Source organism: Nothobranchius furzeri, chromosome 5, assembly GCF_043380555.1.
Source record: "Nothobranchius furzeri strain GRZ-AD chromosome 5, NfurGRZ-RIMD1, whole genome shotgun sequence".
Taxonomy (NCBI): Eukaryota; Metazoa; Chordata; class Actinopteri; order Cyprinodontiformes; family Nothobranchiidae; genus Nothobranchius; species Nothobranchius furzeri.
Genome location: NC_091745.1, coordinates 35,499,943 through 35,522,471, shown reverse-complemented (window position 1 = coordinate 35,522,471; position 22,529 = coordinate 35,499,943). Strand labels below are relative to the sequence as shown.

At 42.2% G+C, this 22,529-nt stretch overlaps 1 protein-coding gene across 4 annotated transcripts in view; it reads left to right on the top strand.

Moving 5' to 3' along the window:
- The window catches only part of LOC107373244 (uncharacterized), a 32,693-nt gene extending 19,404 nt beyond the window's left edge, over positions 1-13,289 (top strand). For all 4 annotated transcript variants that reach the window (XM_070551620.1, XM_070551622.1, XM_070551621.1 and 1 more), the window contains one exon: positions 40-13,289. In XM_070551620.1, coding sequence (XP_070407721.1) covers positions 40-8,178 — 8,139 coding nt within the window. In that variant the 3' untranslated portion in view covers positions 8,179-13,289. The remainder of the gene's footprint in view (positions 1-39) is intronic.
- Positions 13,290-22,529: the final 9,240 nt, after the last annotated feature.

The window sequence follows — 22,529 nt, the reverse complement described above, 5'->3', positions numbered from 1 at the left end:
GTGTTTAGGATGTATTGCCCTTTAATTTCTTTTATATAGGTGTTGGACTGTGACCAGCTGCCTTTACCCCACCATCAGGAGGCATCTGGTTGTCCTGGGTCTGTCTCTGGGTCTGGTGCTGCTCATGCTGTGATGCCTCCTTCTGGCCAGAAGGGTGATTGCCATCACGTGCATGCATCACCCAGAGGTCAGTCCACTAACACCCCTTCTTGCATGCGTTCACAGATTTTGCTTTCATCTCTAGTTCCAGAGACAACTGTTCAGGAACCTTCAAGCAGTTCTGTTGTAAATAATTTTGATGAAGATGATACAATCTTACACAAGGATGATACACGTTTAGACTCTATCCTAGGATCATTTCACCAGGGCGATAGGCGTTTTAAATATGGGGGAGTTCAGTGTGCAGCTATTACTGTTGTTGCTTTAACAAAGCACAAACAGAAGAGTGTTTTTTCTTGGGACTTTGCCGTGTTGGATAACGTTGTTGAGTTAGGAAATGAGCTGTACACAGATTTGCGCGACAACAAAAAGATTAGAGGTGGACATGAGTTTCTCTCTGTTCCAGACTTGCCAAAGGAAATTGACATAGAAGAACAGCGTTTTAAGCTTGTTTACGGGGATTTTGTTTCAGGAGATGTAGATGTAGTTGAAGGCGAGTTAATAGATGCTGGTGTGTACACTCCTCTCCTGGATGGATTGCAGAAGATGTGCACACAGCATGAAACTTGCATTATGACATTAAGTGGCAATACTTGCGCTATCATTTGTGATAATGGACGTTATGCTGTAGTAGATTCCCATGCACGCTCTGCAGACGGCATGGTAGACCCGACAGGACAGAGTGTAGTTGTGTACTTTGCAAACCTTGATAATGTTTTTCAACATTTTCAGAGGTTTGCTAGTAAACTAGTGGGATCTCAGAAGTCATTTGAGATCACTGGAGTGGATATTGTTCAGATGGACACATTTAAAAATGTATCTGAACAAACAAGCGCAGTTCCCACGAAGGCCAAAGGGGAGAAGCGCAAAAGGTCATCCACATCCACAGCATGCAAAAGGACGAAGATTGATGATGTTAAGGATATGGACTCTGTTGTTTTTGTTAGTGATGTTGCGACAAAGGTTTTGCAGTTTGATCCCATCTCTAGTGATGTGTCAGAGGTTCTGTGTAAACGGTTGAATGTGGAGTATGAAAAGTGTGATTATGCTTGTTGTGGTGTTGGTGAGTTGGGTGTACCATGTGTGAATGAGGAAATAGTGGGTGATGGAAACTGTTTTTTCAGGGCAGTAAGTCGAGCTGTTACTGGCACCCAGAAACATCATAGAAAATTTCGGCTCGCTGTGGTAAACCAGTTAAAAAGGAATCCTCAAACATATCAAAGTATTTTAAGAAGTGAGTATTCCTCGGTTCCACACTATCTTAACTCGTCTAGGATGCAATATGTAGGAAACTGGGCAACTGAGGTAGAAATTCAAGCTGCCGCTGATTATTTTGGCATTAACATTTTCACTTACTGTAATGATAAATGGCTTGAATACAGCTCCTACAGCAGCATATCTAATCAAGGTGTTTATTTACAAAATTGTAATGGTAACCATTATGAGACCGTCGTTTGTGTTAAACAGCCTAACATGGAAACATGTTATGGGTATTGCAAGACTGTAGATGATGATTCTGGAAAATATAACACTCGACAAGCTGCAACTGAACCTTTAAAGGATCGGTTAGAGACCATAAAACCTGTGTCTGCTTCTATAGAAGCACATGATGCCCGTGTCTTTGATCATGCCAATGCTTTTACTCCTCTGTCTGCAGATGTTTGTAAAACTCTTTGTAACATGTTGAAAATAGATTATGACAAACACACATCCCAAGACTCTACACCATGTGGGACTTTAGGAAATGTGTGTAAGACAGAGGATATTGTAGAAGATGGTAATAGTTTTTTCAGAGCTGTAGCTCATTCAATTAGTGGGTCACAGAAAGGCCATCGTAAGGTCCGACTTTCTGTTGTTTCATACATGTTAAAAAATACTGAACAGTGTCAACAGTTCCTGGGAAAACATGCTTCTGTGTCACAATATATTGAAAACTCCCAGATGAAGTATGTAGGTCACTGTGCTACAGAAGTAGAATTTAGGGCTGCAGCTAATATGTTAGGCGTGCACATATTTATTAATAATGGCACTGAGTGGATCAAATATAGCCCTAAATCCAGTAATTTCATCATTGAGGGACTTTATTTGTCAAACTATAATAATATTTTTAAACCTATTATTTGCACTAAGCAGGGTGACAAAGAAACATGTTTGGGTTTTTGTAGAGTTGAGTCTTTGTCAGACACTGTAAACAGGTGCAGAAGATCAACAAAAAAGCAGTTAAATGCTGACCCAAACATTAAAAGTATCAAAATGAATAAAGTTTTGTCTAAATATAAAAAACAAAAAAGGTATTTCACAAAAGCCTTTCTATATAGAAATGACAATACATTTAATGAAAAAGTTAAAACTCAGTACCAACAATTATATAAGACAAGTTTTGAATACAGGATGACAAAAATCAACTCCAGCAAATTTAAATACAAATTTGTTTCTGCACATAAACAGAAAGTTAAACAGATGAGTTCATATAACTATCGTCATAAATTGTCTTACAGAGAAAACGTTAAACAGAGGAGTATTCATGAATACCACCATAATTTGCTTTATCAAGAAAGACTTAAACAGAGGAGTATTCATGAATACCACCATAATTTGCCTCATCAAGAAAGAGTTAAACGGAGGAGTATTCATGAATACCACCATAATTTATCTCATCAACAAAAAGTAAGAGAGTTGAGTAGAAGGCAGTATCTTAAAGTTGAACATAAAACCCGATTAATAGAAAGTACAAAGCACAAACGAGAGCTGATTAAATTAAAGTCACAACACTTTGATTTTGTCACTGAGCAATTTTTGGAGAAGGTAAAAGATGGACCTGATTTTGTGTGTTGTGTGTGCTCTCGATTGTTATTTAAACATCAGGTCTTAAATTGTCGCAAAGAGTATTATAAAAAAACCAAAGAAATGTCACTTATAGCAGATAAATGTATAAGTGAAGATTATGTGCATAGATGCACCAGTGCCTGCAAGTCACCATGTGAGTTTTTCAATACATCTAGAAATTCATTGTATATCTGTTACACCTGCCATTATAAAATTAACAAATGTCAAATACCTCCACAGAGTTCAATCAACAAACTGACTGTTGATCCCATCCCACCTCAGTTGGCACGATTAAATACATTAGAGCAACATTTGATAGCTTTAAATATACCATTTATGAAAATGTTGGCTCTGCCTAAAGGTGGTCAGAATGGAATTCATGGTCCTGTAACTTGTGTACCAGCAAATATAGTTGAAACGTGCAGTTTGTTACCACGCACCAACATGGAGGGGTCTTTATTACCTGTAAAGTTAAAACGTAAATTAACATATAAAGGCCATTATGATTATCAGTATGTTGACGCAGTGCATGTCCAGGAAGCTCTTCAGTATTTAAAACATCATAATTTACATTACAAAGATGTACAGTTCAATGAAGCGTGGATTAATGAATTTTCTCGTGTGGATGACCATTCTGTATCGGAAAAGGATAGTGTTGCTGATAAAGATGAGGGTGCGTGCATAGAAGAGGATGAAGACGAACTGCTGCATGATCGACAGCAACACTGTATGTTTCAGGACACCTGTCTCATGCCAGTGGATATAGGACAAGAAGCATTAGATCAGTATGTTGACAACGTGTTAAATGTAGCTCCTGGTGAAGGTAATAATCCGGTGAAATTGCTATCTGATATTACAAATGAGGCAAAATGTTTCCCTGTATTATTTCCTTCAGGATCAAAAACATACCACGAAAGCCGGCAATATAATTTGACATTGAATCGTTATTTTAACACTAGACTTCTTCACGCTGATGGGCGATTTGCTCATAATGTCGAATATATCTTTTTTGCGCAGTACATGTCTGAACTGGAGCAGGTTGTGTCTAAAGTTTCTATAGCTCTGCGTAAAGGTAAAAGTGGTGAATCCCATGACTTGCGTAATTTGGTAAAGGATCAGGATTCCTTAAATAAGCTGTTGGAGTTTGATGATGGGTATCGTTTCCTCAAACCCATTCGGGGCACACCTGCATTTTGGCAGACTGCACAACGCGACCTGCTGGCATGTGTTAGAATGCTGGGCAAACCTACATGGTTTGCATCATTTTCGTCAGCAGATATGAGATGGACTAATCTCCTGTACAGTATTTTGAGACAGGAAGGCAGAACACAGACAGTGGAACAGCTGGAGTGGGCTGATAAATGTGAACTGCTGCGTAGAAATCCTGTCACTGCTGCTCGAATGTTTGATTTTCGATGGCACGTCTTCTTAAGAGAAGTTCTTATGTCTCCTGCCAATCCCATCGGTAAGATTGTAGATTACTATTATCGTGTTGAGTTCCAGCAGCGTGGTTCTCCACATTGTCATTGTCTGTTTTGGGTTTCTGGTGCTCCAGTTTTAGACAAGAACACAGATGAGGAGGTCACTGCATTCATTGACAAATATGTGACATGTGAACTCCCTCCTGAAGAAGATTCACTGTCTGAAGTAGTCTCATCTGTGCAGCAACATTCAAAACGACATTCAAAGACTTGTAAAAAGAAAAATACTGTTTGTCGTTTTAATTTTCCACGACCTGCATCTACTAGAACTTTTATTAGCCGTGGTGAAAAGTATCAAGATGCAGCAAAGACTTGTAAATGCGATAAAACCGATTCTACTGTGCAGTGTCCCTGTTTGTGTCAAGATAAATCACGTAAACAAGAAATGGACAAAGATGTAGCTAGTGCCATTTTAACTAAAGTAAAGACTGCAATTTCTAGTGACGACTGTCCATATACCAGTGTGGAAGATCTGTTTAGAGGCCTGGGGATTAGCCAGGAATTATTTGAAACGGCTTATAAACGATTTTGTAGAAATACACATGTTGTTTTGAAGAGGCAAGTTGATGAGATATGGATTAATCAGTATAGCAGGTTGCTGTTAAAAGCTTGGAATGCTAATATTGATATCCAATATTGTGTAGATGCTTATGCGTGTTGTGTTTATATAGTATCTTATATGTCCAAAAGCGAGCGGGAAATTGGCCTTCTGCTTGCTAATTCTCAAAGAGAAGCAGCTAAAGATAATGTTAGTGCTAAAGAGGCTTTGAAGACACTCGGAAATGTTTATCTTCATAACCGAGATGTTTGTGCACAGGAAGCTGTGTACAGACTAACCAACATGCATCTAAAAGAGTGTTCTAGAAAAGTAGTTTTTGTTCCCACTGGTGATAATGTAGTGAAAATGAGTCTACCCATTGCTGTTTTGAGACAAAAGGCAATGTCACAGGATCTCAGTACCGACGACATGTGGATGTGCGGCATAGCTGACCGTTATAAGAACAGACCTAATGATGATACATTTAATGACATGTGCCTTGCGACGTTTGCTTCAGAATATCGTGTTTTGAGTAAAAACGAGAAATGTAAAAACCCCGTACAGTTGAGTAGTGATTTCGGATTTGTCGCAAAAAGAACTCGGACTAAGCCAGCCGTTGTTCGTTACGCCCGTTTTTCTGAAACCAGAGAACCAGAGAAGTTTTATCAAAGCATGTTGCAGTTGTTTCTGCCACATCGCTTTGATACTGAACTTAAGCCTTCAACCTGTGAAACATTTGAGGAGTTTTACCGAACCGGTTTTATTAGATTTGTTGATGGAGCAAACCGTTCTGTAAAGTCTGTTGTAGATTTAAATCGGGGTAAATATGAAATGGAATCTGATCGTTTGGAGGCTGTGGACAATATTGTTGGTGATGCAATGTTAGAGAATGCTTGGTGTGAGTTGTGTCCAGAGTTGGAGGTTGAGCGTTTGGAATGTGTGGAAATATTAAAAGAGAGCTCACAAACGGTAAACGATGACCCAGAAATCATCCCAGATTTAGCTCCGTCATCTAAAGACATTGGACGATTAGAGAAGAGAAACGTCATGAGTAGAACTGAAGGCCTGGCATTAATTAGATCTTTGAATGAGAAACAGTTTTCTGTTTTTAATCAGATCCGGCAGTGGTGTATAGATAAAGTTAATGGCGTTAATCCTGAACCACTGCATATTTTTGTTACTGGCGGTGCGGGCACAGGGAAAAGTCACTTGATTCGCGCGATAGAGTATGAAGTTAAAAGATTACTCTCACCTACTTGTAAACATCCCGACAACACGTGTGTGCTCTTAACAGCTCCCACAGGTATAGCAGCATATAATTTGGAGGCCACAACAATCCACTCAACATTTTCTATAGGAAAGGATGTACGCTTACCGTACACTCCTTTGGGTGAAGAGAAGCTCAATTCTTTGCGTTCTCGATTTTGCGATCTCCAGCTTCTCATTATAGATGAAATATCAATGGTAGATCACAACCTCTTATCCTATGTCCATGGTAGATTGCGGCAGATTAAACAAACGGGGAACTTTTCACCTTATGGAAACGTCAGTGTTGTGGCTGTTGGAGATTTTTTCCAGCTACCTCCTGTTAAAGGGAAACCACTCTATTCTGATGGTGTAGGTAGCAGCATATGGACTGATCTATTTAAGGTTGTTGAATTAACAGAGATAGTTAGACAAAAAGATGCAGTGTTTTCCCAGCTGTTAAATAGGATTAGGACTCATTCCAAAGGTCAACCGCTGTTACCTGAGGATTTAAAGATTCTAAAAACTTGTGAAACAGGTGAGGTGAGCTCAGCCTTGCACATATTTGCGACGAATAAACAAGTAAATGAGCACAATATTATTCAATTATGTCAGACTTGTCCTGATTATATATCATTTAAAGCCAAAGATTATGTTAATGATAAAAAAACTGGCAAACTGAAGTTGTTGGAAGGTAATCATGCTAGAGCTTCGAACACAAATTTGGCTGAAGAGTTGTTGTTGGGTAAGGGTGCGCGTGTGATGTTGTGCAAAAATGTGGATGTTGCCGATGGTTTGGTAAACGGGGTCTGTGGTATTGTGACGGAGATTATAATGCAGGAAAATGACACCTTTCCTAAAAAGGTTTATGTTCAATTTGATGACCATCGTGTAGGCTTGCAGAGGAGGAAAACCTCCCAGTCTTTGTCATCAAATTTAGCTGGTTCCACACCTATTGAACCAGAAGAGGAAAAAGCCACTGTTAAAGGTGGATTACGACGTCAATTTCCTCTCAAACTGGCATGGGCATGTACTGTCCACAAAGTACAGGGCTTGACTGTTAACACAGCTGTGGTCAGTCTCAGTAAAATATTTGCGCCTGGCCAAGCGTATGTTGCCCTTAGTCGTGTCACGACTCTTTCTGGGCTCACGATTCAGAAGTTTGATGCAAAAAGAATCTACTGTAAAGATGACATCACGGTTGCTGTCAGTAGGATGGCGCCACTTCTGAGTGGACATACACAGTGGGACAGATTTAACACATCTGTCTTTACTTTCTTTTTAATGAATGTCCAAAGTTTGAATAGACATGTTAAAGACTTGGCTTTCTGCACACGGCATTTGCAACCAAGTTGTATTGCTGTCACAGAAACATGGCTGACTACAGCCTGTTCAGATACGGTAAAGATTGATGGGTACAGTTTTTACAACTGTCCACGACATTTATCGTATACTAGTAATCAAGCGGCATTGGCGGCGTTGCAAGACCAACAACGTGGTGGTGTTGGCATCTATACTGCACAAGGAGTGGCCTTTGAACTTTTAAAGCTTCAAGACGTGAACTTGGAGTGTTTAACTTACAAATTTGTTAGTTTAAACCTACTAATGGCTGTAATTTATCGGCCCCCTTTGTATCCTCTATCTGTATTCCAAGCAAATTTAGTAAAGTTGCTTGATTGGTTGGAGCCTCAAAGTGAGAACGTATTGCTGATGGGGGATTTTAATGATGACATTTTAAAGTCATCTGTGGTGTTGAAAATTGTGACTGACAGAGGCTATGCCCAAATAGTCACAGATCCAACCACAGAAAGGGGCACTTTAATAGATCACGTTTATATAAAATCAAAGGTTTATGAAATGGAGGCAGTTGTTATGCCAACATATTTTAGTGACCATCAGGGAATTTTTTGTGGATTTAAACAGTTGTAGCTTTTTTTCCTGATCGGGTCATCATGTATGTCGTAAAATGGTTTTAGTACTTTGTGGTGATAATAGTTATGTGTCATTGGAAATGGCTGTAGTGACTTTTATAGGTAAACTGGGAATCATGTGTGGTGTTAAATGGCTGTAGGGATTTTTATAGGTAATCTTGGAATCATGTGTGGTGTTAAATGGCTGTAGGGATTTTTATAGGTAATCTGGGCATCATGTGTGGTGTTGAATGGCTGTAGGGATTTTTATAGGTAATCTGGGCATCATGTGTGGTGTTAAATGGCTGTAGGGATTTATATAGGTAATCTGGGCATCATGTGTGGTGTTGAATGGCTGTAGGGATTTTTATAGGTAATCTGGGCATCATGTGTGGTGTTGAATGGCTGTAGGGATTTTTATAGGTAATCTGGGCATCATGTGTGGTGTTGAATGGCTGTAGGGATTTTTATAGGTAATCTGGGCATCATGTGTGGTGTTGAATGGCTGTAGGGATTTTTATAGGTAATCTGGGCATCGTGTGGTGTTGAATGGCTGTAGGGATTTTTATAGGTAATCTGGGCATCATGCGTGGTGTTAAATGGCCGTAGGGATTTTTATAGGTAATCTGGGCATCATGCGTGGTGTTAAATGGCCGTAGTGATTTTTATAGGTAATCTGGGTATCATGTGTGGTGTTAAATGGCTGTAGTGATTTTTATAGGTAATCTGGGCATCATGCGTGGTGTTAAATGGCCGTAGTGATTTTTATAGGTAATCTGGGCATCATGTGTGGTGTTAAATGGCTGTAGGGATTTTTAAATCATATAGTGCTTTTTACTGTGTGTTGTGTATATATATAGTTGTTGTATACTGTATTCATATACATTATACAAACATGTACCATATGTTCTGAAATGTAAAAAAAAAAAAAAAAAAAAAAACAAAAAAACCAAAAAAAATATTGTTTATGGTTTCGTTACTTGCAATAAGACAGCATTGCATAACATAACAAGTTAGATAATATACGTAAACGTATTGAACACATATTTTAACACAAATTGAATTGCAATTGGACTGTCATTAAATTTTTTCACAACTAATAAAGTGTAGTGGTTAAAGCTTCAGCGGCTTACTGTGATGCTGTTCTTAATGCAGGGTTTGCTTTACCTGGTCATATTGCACAAAAAAAGCAAAGGCAATGGTACAGGTACTCCCACTTGTTGGGACGGGGTTCGACTCCCTGTGTTGCCCTGCTGATAGTGCAGACTACTTTATCAAGTATGATTTTACAAGAAGACAAACCTTATATTATTTAAATATGTCATTACACATAAAATTCCAAATAGCCTATTAGTCATATACAATTTAGGTAAAACCTGTTAGTGTTTTAATTGTTACAACTATAAATTACATAAAATAACAGTGTAATGTATAATGCTTGAACTTGAACATGATGGAGAAAGTACAAACAGTGGCAGCTTATCCAAAAGAGGTTCAGGGCGAAACCCAAAATGAAACTATATTGGTGTGTGCTTGTGTATATTTTTTGTGTCTGTATTTACAATATAGCTGTCAAGTATATATTAATAATGTGTTACATGCAATCATAATAATATTAACTGGCTGTCTCTCGTTAAAGACTGAATGTCCCCCAGAAAATGCATATTGACACATTAAGTCACGTATGATTGCTAGAGAGAATGGGAGAATGGTTGACAATTGGGAGTTTAATGTTGATGGTCTGTAATAATTTGTTGTGTAGAGAAGATGGCACAGTGGAAGGGGCTTAATTTTCCTCTTATGTGACTCCCTCATTCCCTCACAAATATTAGACAGAAATAAACTTTAGTTTGCTGCTTTTTGGCTGCATCCTGCAATACGTGTGTCTTGTCCCTTTATCTGGGGAACAACTATTTGTCCTCTGCCACCATTGAATATGAGCAGGTCAGCTGGAATAATAATTGGCAGTAGCTATGACTTAGTGATTTTGTTGCAGCTGTCTTAGATACTGCTCCGTCTGTTGCTGCCTCAACTACATGTCTCGCTCGCATGCTTGCTCATCCCATAGCAGCACCACATTGCAGTACTGATGTCGTCTAAGGTAGGCAATGATGGCTTTGTGTTAGTTTGGCGTAAATCAGATGTTTCGTGTGGTATGTAGAGCTAAAGGCCTAAAAGGTGGAAGATCTAAAGGTCTTTGAATCAACGATGACCTATAACTGTTACAGTGAAGTGATGACACAAACCAAGTTTAATTCAATTATGGCCTTTATCTTTGAATGTATTGAAGAATGATGTTAGGTTTGGCTGCTGTAACCGATTACATTCATTTCCCATTTAGGGCATCTTTGGTTGACAAAGATGGTTTTCTGTTAATTTGGGATCAATCAGACGTTTGTATTACCTAGAACCAGGGAGCTGAAAGGAAGTGGAGCTAAAGGGGTTTGATTCAACAACCACATCAATGTGTTCGGTGCAGTCACGTGATGACACAAGCCAAGTTTAGTGCCATTCTGACCTTGTATTAGGAAGTTATTAACTTTTAGTCTTATCTAGGGGGTGCTGTGACCAATTACATAAAAATCCCATTGAGGTTATCTTTGCTCATGAAAGATGGTTTTCTGTTAATTTGGCATCAATCAAACATTGCATGGGTCATCTAGAGACAAAACGTTGTAAGTGGGTGGAGTTAAAGTGATTTGAATGAGTGAGCACATACATGTGTTGATTGCAGTTGTGTGATGACTCCCACCATGTTTGATATAGCTTAGAGCTTTTTTTCTAGAAGTTACAAAGGTTTTATTGCATCTAGAGGGCGCTGTCCCAAATTTAGGAAAATATCCCATGGAGCAGTTTGTAGGTTGACAACAACAATTTGCATGCAGTTTGGTGTGAATTGCATTATGCATGTATTATTCAGGGCCTAATATCTGTCAGGGGGCGGAGCTAAAGTGATATTAACCAATTACCTCAGGATTGTGTTGAGTGCCTTTGTGTGATGACACATAGCAAGTTTGGTGCAGTTACGACCTCATCTGTAGGAGTTATTGCTGTTTAAATGGTGTGTAGGGGGCACTGTGGTGACATTATACAAATCTCACCACCCGTTTGTGTCTCATTGGCTAAAGGGCATGATTGTTGATTGCCATGTTCAGTCTCGTGCAGATGGGAGGCTGTTTGTGGAAGTTATGATCAAATGTAAGGTCACGGCGTCATGCCAGAATTCACCATGGCATCAAAGCCCCTCCCTATCTGGAAAGCTATCAGATCTGAATGGTCATTACAGCATCATGAAGACAGTGCATGACCTTAGTGTCATGTTGACTAAATTAGAGGGGACAAATATGGGCAGTTAACCATAAAACAATAGGCTTACTGTAGTCAGGGGGCGGGGCTTAGGTGATGTCAGCTGTCCACATTGTCCTTGTCTTCAGATGTGGTCAGTAATCACACAGACAAAGTTTGATATAGATCTGATCATGCACATGGGAGTTATTAAGTCAAGTAATGTAATGGCGAAAGGTCAAAGTTTGAGGCTTAGCCACGCCCACACCTTTCAACTTTTGAAAAATCCGACGGTTGACTTTTTCCCCCTATGTCTGAAGAGTATATAGCAGAAGATTGAAGGCAATTGGTGAAAAGGACGACGGGGCATCATTCTCCAAGCAATGTGTGCGAAAACCACTAAATTGAGTACTTGGACCAAAATGGCCGACCTGTTTGACTTTGCACTTGGCTCCAAGAGACTTTTTTGTAGGTCATGACACACTACATTAGTGTACAGAATTTCGTAATCCTCAGTCAAAGCATGGCTTGGGGCTGACAGTTTTAATGGCTCTAGGGGGCGCTAGTTAAGAAAATAGGCCACGCCCACAATCTTCAGGTGGCTATTTCTATTGGGGGTGAGACTAGGATCACTCACCAGAAGTTTCGTAGCGATATCACGATAACTGAAGAAATGAGAGTTAAACGTATTTCCTTGGCGTGATGGCGATTTTTGCCATGATCCCAAAGCCCCGCCTTTTTAAGAAAACCTACCTGTATTGGATACCAAGTAACCTCAACTTGTCTACTGCTACTTGCCAGAGATTCCTGGTGATTGGGTAAAAGGAGTCCAATACGGAGCTGTGAAAACAAGAGTGGCGTGGCGAAAGGTGAAAGTTTGAGGCTTAGCCACGCCCACACCTTTCAACTTTTGAAAAATCCGACGGTTGAATTTTTTCCCCTATGTCTTAAGAGTATATAGCAGAAGTGTGAAAGCGATTGGTGAAAAGAGCAACGGAGCATCACTCTCCAAACAACGTGTGCGAAAACCACTAAATTGCGTACTTGGACCAAAATGGCCGACTTCCTGTGCGACTTTGCGCTTGGCTCCAAGAGACTTTTTTGTAGGTCCTGAGACAACACATTAGGTTACCAAATTTCGTAATCCTCAGTCAAAGCATGGCTTGGGGCTGTTAGTTTTAATAGTCCTAGGGGGCGCTATTTCAGAAAATAGGCCCCGCCCACAAACTGCATCTCTCAATTTCTATTGGGGGTCAGACTAGGATCACTCACCAGAAGTTTCGTAGCGATGTCACGATAACTGAAGAAATGAGAGGCAAACGTATTTCCATGGCGTGATGGCGAATTTCGCCATGCTCTCAAAGCCCCACCTTTTTTCAAAACCTAACAGGACTGGATACCAAGTGACCTCAAGTTGTCTACTCGTATTTGCCAGAGATTCCTGGTAATTGGGTAAAAGGAGTCCAATAGGGAGCTGTGAAAAAAAGAGTGGCGTGGCGACAGGTCAAAGTTTGAGGCTTAGCCACGCCCACACCTTTCAACTTTTGAAAAATCCGACGGTTGAATTTTTTCCCCTATGTCTTAACAGTATAAAGCAGAAGTTTGAAGGAGATCGGTGAAAAGGGCGACGGAGCATCACTCTCCAAACAACGTGTGCGAAAACCACTAAATCGCGTACTTGGACCAAAATGGCCGACTTCCTGTGCGACTTTGCACTTGGCTCCAAGAGACTTTTTTGTAGGTCCTGAGACACCACATTAGTGTACCAAATTTCGTAATCCTCAGTCAAAGCATGGCTTGGGGCTGACAGTTTTAATGGTCCTAGGGGGCGCTATTTCAGAAAATTGGCCACGCCCAAGAAATGTTCACGTCAGATTTTTTGGGGGGCCGGACTAGGATCACTCACAACAAGTTTCGTGACGACATCTTTAGAAATAAAGAAATGGGAGGCAAACGTAAGGCCACGGCAGTACGCCTTACTTCGCCGCGCCGCCACAGCCCCGCCCTCTGCCGAAAACTCCCATAAAGTGACGCCAAGCAACCCCCACTTGCCTTGAGTTACCAGCTCCAAATTTGTGGTGATTAAGTGAAATGGGGCAATTTGGGACCTTTCACAGTAAAACTTGACCTTTTTGGTCCTGAGGGGGCGGGGCTTGTGTGATGTCATCAACCGACCATTCAATTTACTTTGTGGGTCAATGACAAATTACCACAGAAAGTTTGGTAACTCTATTCCGTTCAATTATGAAGTTATAGCAATTTAAATTTTTTTGGCGAGTAGTCAAACTTCGAGGCCTGGCTCCGCCCCTTCAACATATACGAAAACTCAGAATCCTTATCTCATTTTGTTCGCCCATCCCTTCTGAGCAATTTTACACAATTTTTGAGACGATCGTGCGAAAAATGATCGAGCAATCCAATCAGAGACGGACCCTAAAAACGGCAAAAAAGGCAAAAAATCGCCATTTCAACCCAAAATGGCCGACTTCCTGTTTGATATTGACCATGGTTGCAAGAGACTTTTCTGTGCGGACTGTTGAGTACTACAAGTATACCAAATTTCATAACTGTACGATAAACTAAGCTTTATGGAGAGGGGTTTTTTTCACTTTGTAGGGGGCGCTGTTCAGCCATTTTCTTTGCGATTTTTTTGGGACCTTTAAAATATCAAATTTTTCACCAGGCCTGACAAGTGTGCAAAATATTGTGAGTTTTGGGGTATGTTAAGGTCCCCAAAAAGCTGTTCAAAGGGGGCACGGAATAACAAAAAATAATAATAATTAAAGCTGCAAGCAGCGTCGTTCGGCCCTCGCAGCTCCGCGCCGCTCCGGTCTGGACGGCAGCCCGGGGCACCAGTGCACGTCTGACAGAACAGAAACGTCAACCACCCCGACACCAGAAACCGCGAATGGCCTCCTAGTCTGCACCTCACCCTGACTCAGCATCCCCTCTGAGCTCACCATTAAATTGAATATTAAGATTACGGCGTTACGCCAGAATTCGCCATGGCATCAAAGCCCCTCCCTTTCTGGAAAGCTATCAGATCTGAATGGTCATTACAGCATCATGAAGACAGTGCATGACCTTAGGGTCATGTTGACTAAATTAGAGGGGACAAATATGGGCATTTCAGCATAAAAAATAAATTCCTGTAGTCAGGGGGCGGGGCTTAGGTGATGTCAGCTGTCCACATTGTCATTGTTTACAGATATGGTCAATGATCACACAGACAAAGTTCGAAAAAGATCTGATCATGCACATGGGAGTTATTAAGTCAAGTAAAGTAATGGCGAAAGGTCAACGTTTGAGGCTTAGCCACGCCCACACCTTTCAACTTTTGAAAAATCCGACGGTTGAATTTTTTCCCCTATGTCTTAAGAGTGTATTGCAGAAGTTTGAAGGTGATTGGTGAAAAGGGCGACGGAGCATCACTCTCCAAACAATGTGTGCGAAAACCACTAAATCACGTACTTGCACCAAAATGGCCGACTTCCTGTGCGACTTTACGCTTGGCTCCAAGAGACTTTTTTGTAGGTCCTGAGACCCCACATTAGTGTACCAAATTTCGTAATCCTCAGTCAAAGCATGGCTTGGGGCTGAAAGTTTTAATGGCTCTAGGGGGCGCTATTTAAGAATATAGGCCACGCCCACAAACTTCAGCTGTCTATTTCTCTTGGAGCTCAGACTAGGATCACTCACCAGAAGTTTCGTAGCAATATCACGATAACTGAAGAAATGAGACAAACGTATTTCCATGGCGTGATGGCGATTTTCGCCATGGTCCCAAAGCCCCGCCTTTTTTCAAAACCTGCCAGTACTGGAGACCAAGTAACCTCAACTTGTCTACTGCTGTTTGCCACAGAATCCTGGTGATTGGGTAAAAGGAGTCCAGTAGGGAGCTGTGAAAAAAAGAGTAGCGTGGCGACAGGTCAAAGTTTGAGGCTTAGCCACGCCCACACCTTTCAACTTTTGAAAAATCCGACGGTTAAATTTTTTCCCCTATGTCTTAAGGGTATATAGCAGAAGTTTGAAGGAGATTGGTGAAAAGGGCGACGGAGCATCACTCTCCAAACAACGTGTGCGAAAACCACTAAATCGCGTACTTGATCCAAAATGGCCGACTTCCTGTGCGACTTTGAACTTGACTCCAAGAGACTTTTTTGTAGGTCCTGAGACACCACATTAGTGTACCAAATTTCGTAATCCTCAGTCAAAGCATGGCTTGGGGCTAATAGTTTAAATGGTCCTAGGGGGCGCTATTTCAAAACATAGGCCACGCCCACAAAATTCAGCTGTCTATTTCTCTTGGAGCTCAGACTAGGATCACTCACCAGAAGTTTCGTAGCAATATCACGATAACTGAAGAAATGAGAGACAAACGTATTTCCATGGCGTGATGGCGATTTTCGCCATGGTCCCAAAGCCCCGCCTTTTTTCAAAACCTGCCAGTACTGGAGACCAAGTAACCTCAACTTGTCTACTGCTGTTTGCCACAGAATCCTGGTGATTGGGTAAAAGGAGTCCAGTAGGGAGCTGTGAAAAAAAGAGTAGCGTGGCGACAGGTCAAAGTTTGAGGCTTAGCCACGCCCACACCTTTCAACTTTTGAAAAATCCGACGGTTGAATTTTTTCCCCTATGTCTTAAGGGTATATAGCAGAAGTTTGAAGGAGATTGGTGAAAAGGGCGACGGAGCATCACTCTCCAAACAACGTGTGCGAAAACCACTAAATCGCGTACTTGATCCAAAATGGCCGACTTCCTGTGCGACTTTGAACTTGACTCCAAGAGACTTTTTTGTAGGTCCTGAGACACCACATTAGTGTACCAAATTTCGTAATCCTCAGTCAAAGCATGGCTTGGGGCTAATAGTTTTAATGGTCCTAGGGGGCGCTATTTCAGAAAATAGGCCACGCCCACCAGATGTTCACATCAGATCTTTTGGGGGGCCGGACTAGGATCACTCACAAGAAGTTTCGTGACGATATCTTTGGAAATGACGAAATGGGAGGCAAACGTAAGGCCAAGGCGGTACGCCTGAATTCGCCGCGCCACCACAGCCCCGCCCTCTGCCGAAAACTCCCATAAAGTGACGCCAAGCAACCCCCACTTGTCTTGAGTTACCAGCTACAAATTTGTGGTGATTAAGTGAAATGGGGCAATTTGGGACCTTTCACAGTAAAACTTGATCTTTTTGGTCCTGAGGGGGCGGGGCTTGTGTGATGTCATCATCCGACCTTTCAATTTACTTTGTGGGTGGATGACGAATGACCACAGAAAGTTTGGTAACTCTATTCCATTCAGTTATGAAGTTATAGCAATTTAAATATTTTTGGCGAGTAGTCAAACTTCGAGGCCTGGCTCCGCCCCTTCAACATATACGAAAACTCAGAATCCTTATCTCATTTTGTTCGCCCATCCCTTCTTAGCAATTTTACACAATTTTTGAGACGATCGTGCGAAAAATGATCGAGCAATCCAATCAGAAACGGACCCTAAAAACGGCAAAAACGGCAAAAAATCGCCATTTCAACCCAAAATGGCCGACTTCCTGTTTGATATTGACCATGGTTGCAAGAGACTTTTCTGTGCGGACTGTTGAGTACTACAAGTGTACCAAATTTCATAACTGTACGATAAACTAAGCTTTATGGAGAGGGGTTTTTTTCACTTTGTAGGGGGCGCTGTTCAGCCATTTTCTTTGCGATTTTTTTGGGACCTTTAAAATATCAAATTTTTCACCAGGCCTGACAAGTGTGCAAAATATTGTGAGTTTTGGGGTATGTTAAGGTCCCCAAAAAGCTGTTCAAAGGGGGCACGGAATAACAAAAAATAATTAAAGCTGCAAGCAGCGTCGTTCGGCCCTCGCAGCTCCGCGCCGCTCCGGCCTGGCCGGCAGCCCGGGGCACCAGGGCACGTCCGCAGAACACAAACGTCGACCACCCCAACACCAGAAACTGCTAACGGCCACCTTGTCCGCAACTCACCCTGACTCAGCATCCCCTTTGAGCCCACCATTATATTTTATGTCTCACCACTAGGGAATCCTCTATCTTTACCACACTGGTGGTGTGATGACAGTGACCAACTTTAATGCTATTCTGACCATGTTTTTTAAAGTTATCGAAGGATAACGTTATCTAGGTGGCGCTGTGACCAACTACAGAAAAGTCCCATTGAGGTCAGCTTTGGTGACATTATATAACATTCACCAACCGTTTGTGCCTCATTGGCTAAAGGGCATGATTGTTCATTGCCATATTCAGTTTCGGGCAAATCGGAGGCCGTTTGTGGAAGTTACAGTCAAATGTAAGGTCATGGCGTCACGCCAGCATTCACCATGACATCAAAGCCCCTCCCTTTCTGGAAAGCTATCAGATCTGAATGGTCTTTAAAACATCATGAAGACACTGTATGACCTGAGTGTCATTTTCATTAAATTAGAGGGGACAAATATGGGCATTTCACCATAAAACAATAGACTTCCTGTTGTCAGGGGGCGGGGCTTAGGTGATGTCAGCTGTCCACATTGTCTTTGTCTTGAGATGTGGTCAGTGATCACACAGACAAAGTTTGAATTAGATCTGATCATGCACATGGGAGTTATTAAGTCAAGTAATGTCATGGCGAAAGGTCAAAGTTTGAGGCTTAGCCACGCCCACACCTTTATACTTATTTAAAATCCGACGGTTGAATTTTTTCCCCTTTGACTTAAAAGTACATAGCATAAGTTTGAAGGTGATCGGTGTAAAGGGCAACGGGCTATCAATGTCCAAACAACGTGTGCGAAAACCACTAAATCGAGTACTTGGACCAAAATGGCCGACCTCCTGTGCGAAATTGCGCTTGGCTCCAAGAGACTTTTTTGTAGGGCCAGAGACCCTACATGAGTGTACCAATTTTCGTAATCCTCAGTCAAACCTTGTCTTGGGGCTGACAGTTTTAATGGTCCTAGGGGGCGCTATTTCAGAATATAGGCCACGCCCACAAATCTCAGATGCCCATTTCTATTGGGGGTCAGACTAGGATCACTCACCAGACATTTTGTGGCGATGTCACGATAATTGAAGAAATGAGAGGCAAACGTATTGCCATGGCGTGATGGCGAATTTCGCCATGCTCCCAAAGCCCCGCCTTTTTTCAAAACCTGCCAGTACTGTAGACCAAGTGACCTCAACTTGTCAGCTGCTATTTACCAGAGATTCCAGGTGATTGGGTAAAAGGAGTCCAATAGGGAGCTGTGAAAAAAAGAGTGGCGTGGCGAAAGGTCAAAGTTTGAGGCTTAGCCACGCCCACACCTTTATACTTATTTAAAATCCGACGGTTGAATTTTTTCCTCTATGTCTTAAGAGTATATAGCAGAAGCTCGAAGGCGATTGGTGAAAAGGGCGACGGAGCATCACTCTCCAAACAACGTGTGTGAAAACCACTAAATCGCGCACTTGGACCAAAATGGCCGACTTCCTGTGCGACTTTGCACTTGGCTCCAAGAGACTTTTTTGTAGGTCCTGAGACACCACATTAGTGTACCAAATTTCGTAATCCTCAGTCAAAGCATGGCTTGGGGCTGACAGTTTTAATGGTCCTAGGGGGCGCTAATACAGAAAATAGGCCACGCCCACAAACTTAAGCTGACCTTTTCTATTGGGGGTCAGACTAGGATCACTCACAACAATGGTCGAGGTGATATCACGATAAATGAAGAAATGAGAGGCAAACGTATTTCCATGGCGTGATGGCGAATTTCGCCATGCTCCCAAAGCCCCGCCTTTTTGCAAAACCTTCCAGTACTGGAGACCAAGTGACCTTAACTTGCCTGCTGCTATTTACCAGAGATTCCTGGTGATTGGGTAAAAGGAGTCCAATAAGGAGCTGTGAAAAAAAGAGTGGCGTGGCGAAAGGTCAAAGTTTGAGGCTTAGCCACGCCCACACCTTTATACTTATTTAAAATCCGACGGTTGAATTTTTTCCTCTATGTCTTAAGACTATATAGCAGAAGTTTGAAAGTGATTGGTGAAAAGGGTGACGGAGTATCACTCTCCAAACAACGTGTGTGAAAACCACTAAATCGCGCACTTGGACCAAAATGGCCAACTTCCTGTGCGACTTTGCACTTGGCTTCAAGAGACTTTTTTGTAGGTCCTTAGACACCACATTAGTGTACCAAATTTCGTAATCCTCAGTCAAAGCATGGCTTGGGGCTGACAGTTTTAATGGTCCTAGGGGGCGCTATTTCAGAAAATAGGCCACGCCCACCAGATGTTCACATCAGATCTTTTGGGGGGCCGGACTAGGATCACTCACAAGAAGTTTCGTGACGATATCTTTGGAAATGACGAAATGGGAGGCAAACGTAAGGCCAAGGCGGTACGCCTGAATTCGCCGCGCCGCCACAGCCCCGCCCTCTGCCGAAAACTCCCATAAAGTGACGCCAAGCAACCCCCACTTGTCTTGAGTTACCAGCTACAAATTTGTGGTGATTAAGTGAAATGGGGCAATTTGGGACCTTTCACAGTAAAACTTGATCTTTTTGGTCCTGAGGGGGCGGGGCTTGTGTGATGTCATCATCCGACCTTTTAATTTACTTTGTGGGTGGATGACGAATGACCACAGAAAGTTTGGTAACTCTATTCCATTCAGTTATGAAGTTATAGCAATTTAAATATTTTTGGCGAGTAGTCAAACTTCGAGGCCTGGCTCCGCCCCTTCAACATATACGAAAACTCAGAATCCTTATCTCATTTTGTTCGCCCATCCCTTCTGAGCAATTTTACACAATTTTTGAGACGATCGTGCGAAAAATGATCGAGCAATCCAATCAGAAACGGACCCTAAAAACGGCAAAAACGGCAAAAAATCGCCATTTCAACCCAAAATGGCCGACTTCCTGTTTGATATTGACCATGGTTGCAAGAGACTTTTCTGTGCGGACTGTTGAGTACTACAAGTGTACCAAATTTCATAACTGTACGATAAACTAAGCTTTATGGAGAGGGGTTTTTTTCACTTTGTAGGGGGCGCTGTTCAGCCATTTTCTTTGCGATTTTTTTGGGACCTTTAAAATATCAAATTTTTCACCAGGCCTGACAAGTGTGCAAAATATTGTGAGTTTTGGGGTATGTTAAGGTCCCCAAAAAGCTGTTCAAAGGGGGCACGGAATAACAAAAAATAATAATAATCAGAGCAAAAACAAGAGGCCTTCGCAGCGCTTTCGCTGCTCGGGCCTAATAATAATCAGAGCAAAAACAAGAGGCCTTCGCAGCGCTTTCGCTGCTCGGGCCTAATCAGAGCAAAAACAAGAGGCCTTCGCAGCGCTTTCGCTGCTCGGGCCTAATTAAAGCTGCAAGCAGCGTCGTTCGGCCCTCGCAGCTCCGCGCCGCTCCGGTCTGCCGTCGCACCAGTGCACGTCTGACAGAACAGAAACGTCAACCACCCCGACACCAGAAACCGCGAATGGCCTCCTAGTCTGCACCTCACCCTGACTCAGCATCCCCTCTGAGCTCACCATTAAATTGAATATTAAGATTACGGCGTTACGCCAGAATTCGCCATGGCATCAAAGCCCCTCCCTTTCTGGAAAGCTATCAGATCTGAATGGTCATTACAGCATCATGAAGACAGTGCATGACCTTAGGGTCATGTTGACTAAATTAGAGGGGACAAATATGGGCATTTCAGCATAAAAAATAAATTCCTGTAGTCAGGGGGCGGGGCTTAGGTGATGTCAGCTGTCCACATTGTCATTGTTTACAGATATGGTCAATGATCACACAGACAAAGTTCGAAAAAGATCTGATCATGCACATGGGAGTTATTAAGTCAAGTAAAGTAATGGCGAAAGGTCAACGTTTGAGGCTTAGCCACGCCCACACCTTTCAACTTTTGAAAAATCCGACGGTTGAATTTTTTCCCCTATGTCTTAAGAGTGTATTGCAGAAGTTTGAAGGTGATTGGTGAAAAGGGCGACGGAGCATCACTCTCCAAACAATGTGTGCGAAAACCACTAAATCACGTACTTGCACCAAAATGGCCGACTTCCTGTGCGACTTTACGCTTGGCTCCAAGAGACTTTTTTGTAGGTCCTGAGACCCCACATTAGTGTACCAAATTTCGTAATCCTCAGTCAAAGCATGGCTTGGGGCTGAAAGTTTTAATGGCTCTAGGGGGCGCTATTTAAGAATATAGGCCACGCCCACAAACTTCAGCTGTCTATTTCTCTTGGAGCTCAGACTAGGATCACTCACCAGAAGTTTCGTAGCAATATCACGATAACTGAAGAAATGAGACAAACGTATTTCCATGGCGTGATGGCGATTTTCGCCATGGTCCCAAAGCCCCGCCTTTTTTCAAAACCTGCCAGTACTGGAGACCAAGTAACCTCAACTTGTCTACTGCTGTTTGCCACAGAATCCTGGTGATTGGGTAAAAGGAGTCCAGTAGGGAGCTGTGAAAAAAAGAGTAGCGTGGCGACAGGTCAAAGTTTGAGGCTTAGCCACGCCCACACCTTTCAACTTTTGAAAAATCCGACGGTTAAATTTTTTCCCCTATGTCTTAAGGGTATATAGCAGAAGTTTGAAGGAGATTGGTGAAAAGGGCGACGGAGCATCACTCTCCAAACAACGTGTGCGAAAACCACTAAATCGCGTACTTGATCCAAAATGGCCGACTTCCTGTGCGACTTTGAACTTGACTCCAAGAGACTTTTTTGTAGGTCCTGAGACACCACATTAGTGTACCAAATTTCGTAATCCTCAGTCAAAGCATGGCTTGGGGCTAATAGTTTAAATGGTCCTAGGGGGCGCTATTTCAAAACATAGGCCACGCCCACAAAATTCAGCTGTCTATTTCTCTTGGAGCTCAGACTAGGATCACTCACCAGAAGTTTCGTAGCAATATCACGATAACTGAAGAAATGAGAGACAAACGTATTTCCATGGCGTGATGGCGATTTTCGCCATGGTCCCAAAGCCCCGCCTTTTTTCAAAACCTGCCAGTACTGGAGACCAAGTAACCTCAACTTGTCTACTGCTGTTTGCCACAGAATCCTGGTGATTGGGTAAAAGGAGTCCAGTAGGGAGCTGTGAAAAA